Here is a 1,837-nt window from a genome sequence, read left to right as displayed (position 1 = left end):
GCAAAAACGGGTCCAGCTCGCACTCAATTCATCTGAGGGCTTTTGAAGAGGCAAGTTAAGTTCTTATCCTTGTAGCACGAATGTCTTCTCCCATTCCTTCCAGATCTGCCCCCCGGGAAGCTTTTTTCAAACACCCTGAAAAAATCGTTCTGTTGGTTTTCAGTTTTGTAACAATCAACGCGTTAATATATATGTCGAACACAATTGACGCGCATCATCACGTTTTCACGGTTGACTGCAGGTCATCCCCCATCACCCTTCATCACCCAATATCTCCCTCTCTTAAAACACATCTTCCGGGTAAGACCCCTCCTCCTCCCCCTCTCCCCCCCTCTTTCTCCCTCTCTCTCTCGCTTTCTATTTCCTTCTCCATCTGTTCTTGTATCTTTCTCTTTTCTCTTTCAGAGTGCTTTTGCTATGCGCTTGCTTGTTCTCATTTTAACAACGTTTGCTTTTTCCGTTGCTTAGTGTCGTCGGCTGTTCAAACGACGTGCAATTGGAAAAAAAATAAAGCCAAAAATCTCAAGCACAACTAAAATGGTAGTCAAATGGACATTGTTTTGGACAACAACGGCTGCTGTGTGCACTTGGTCTGCAAGCTGTGGATATTCAGGTATCGAATGTTGACAATTTGAAAAGAAATAAAAATTATTTGACTGCATTATTGTTTAAAAGAGAACAAGAACATTATAACGGAAGAAAATCAACGACATTATGGTGAAAGTGCTCCACATGGTCCAAATGGTCGAATGGTATCGGTGGGTTCGATCGAAAGTATGCAGATTCGAGTGCACGCTGGCAATTTGGCAGAACCAGTCAAGGTGCAGCGACCTTGAATCAAATGGAAATTGCCAACAAAATTGAGCAATTAATTTACAATTTAGGTTTTGGATTTGGTCCAGCCAGACAATGCGCAGAGGAATGATCCGGCTGCAGCGTTGAACCGCGCCTTCTTAGCTGAGATGCAGAGTTCGATCGAGGTGCTCTGCCATGATCGTTTCTTTCTAATCTCTGTTTCAAGAATCAGCGCCCGAATGCTTGGTGTAAAACAGGCCAGTCAGGTAAGAGAGCAGAATTTCTCATCAACATTTACATCACCAATTGGTATACTTTTCAAATAATGATGAAAGCGGTACAACGCTAAAATTCGATTCAATTCATTCTTCGCCAAAAATCATAACGCGAAACAATCAATACAAAAAAAGGCTGCATGCATACTTGAACACCTGGAAAACAACTTTAACATTGTCTTTCCTCTTCGAGACAAAATATTCTTTTCCCACTTAAATTCTTCGCTTTGCATACGTATAAGCATCGCAATTGATTATTCAGTGATTAAGGTTAAATTTTCTTAATCAAACCAACGACTTGATTTGAAATGCGTGTTAATAATATTAAATTTTTAAAAGAAAAAAAAACAATTAAATGCGCTATTGAATTAGCTTAATGCAAAAGAAGCCAAATCATTCTGACTGTACTCTGCATTTCATATTCGGATTAAGAGTTTTGAATTTTTAATACGAATTTGCAAAGCCTGCATCGTTTATTTTTCCTCAATGCATTACATTCAATTCAAATATTGAATATTACAATATACAAGCAACGCAGGGAATATATTTTGATGAACTGAACGTAATTGTTTTTCTTCGATTTTCATCTGTAAATTTTATTATATTTATTTATTATTTTATTACAGATAGATCACACATGTGCATTCAATTTCATATATGCCAAAATATAAATAACATGTAAACATTTAAGAGTAAAATAATAATAGCAAAAAAGAAATAAAACACGAAAATGTGAACAGCTTATGCAAATTGTCAGTGAAGTCGAC

General features: G+C 37.3%; 1 protein-coding gene across 1 annotated transcript; it reads left to right on the top strand.

The window, feature by feature from the left end:
* Window positions 1-537: 537 nt before the first annotated feature.
* On the top strand, window positions 538-1,061 carry Tsp_12656 (hypothetical protein; the record flags this gene model as incomplete). The annotated part of the gene is made up of 3 exons (XM_003368580.1): window positions 538-613; window positions 676-821; window positions 885-1,061. Coding segments are annotated over exons 1-3 (399 nt in total), but the record flags the coding sequence as incomplete, so codon positions are not given.
* Window positions 1,062-1,837: the final 776 nt, after the last annotated feature.

This window comes from Trichinella spiralis (genome assembly GCF_000181795.1).
Source record: "Trichinella spiralis strain ISS 195 chromosome Unknown Scfld2232, whole genome shotgun sequence".
Taxonomy (NCBI): Eukaryota; Metazoa; Nematoda; class Enoplea; order Trichinellida; family Trichinellidae; genus Trichinella; species Trichinella spiralis.
Note: the sequence above shows the minus strand (reverse complement) of the source record. Positions and strands in the feature narration are given on the sequence as shown.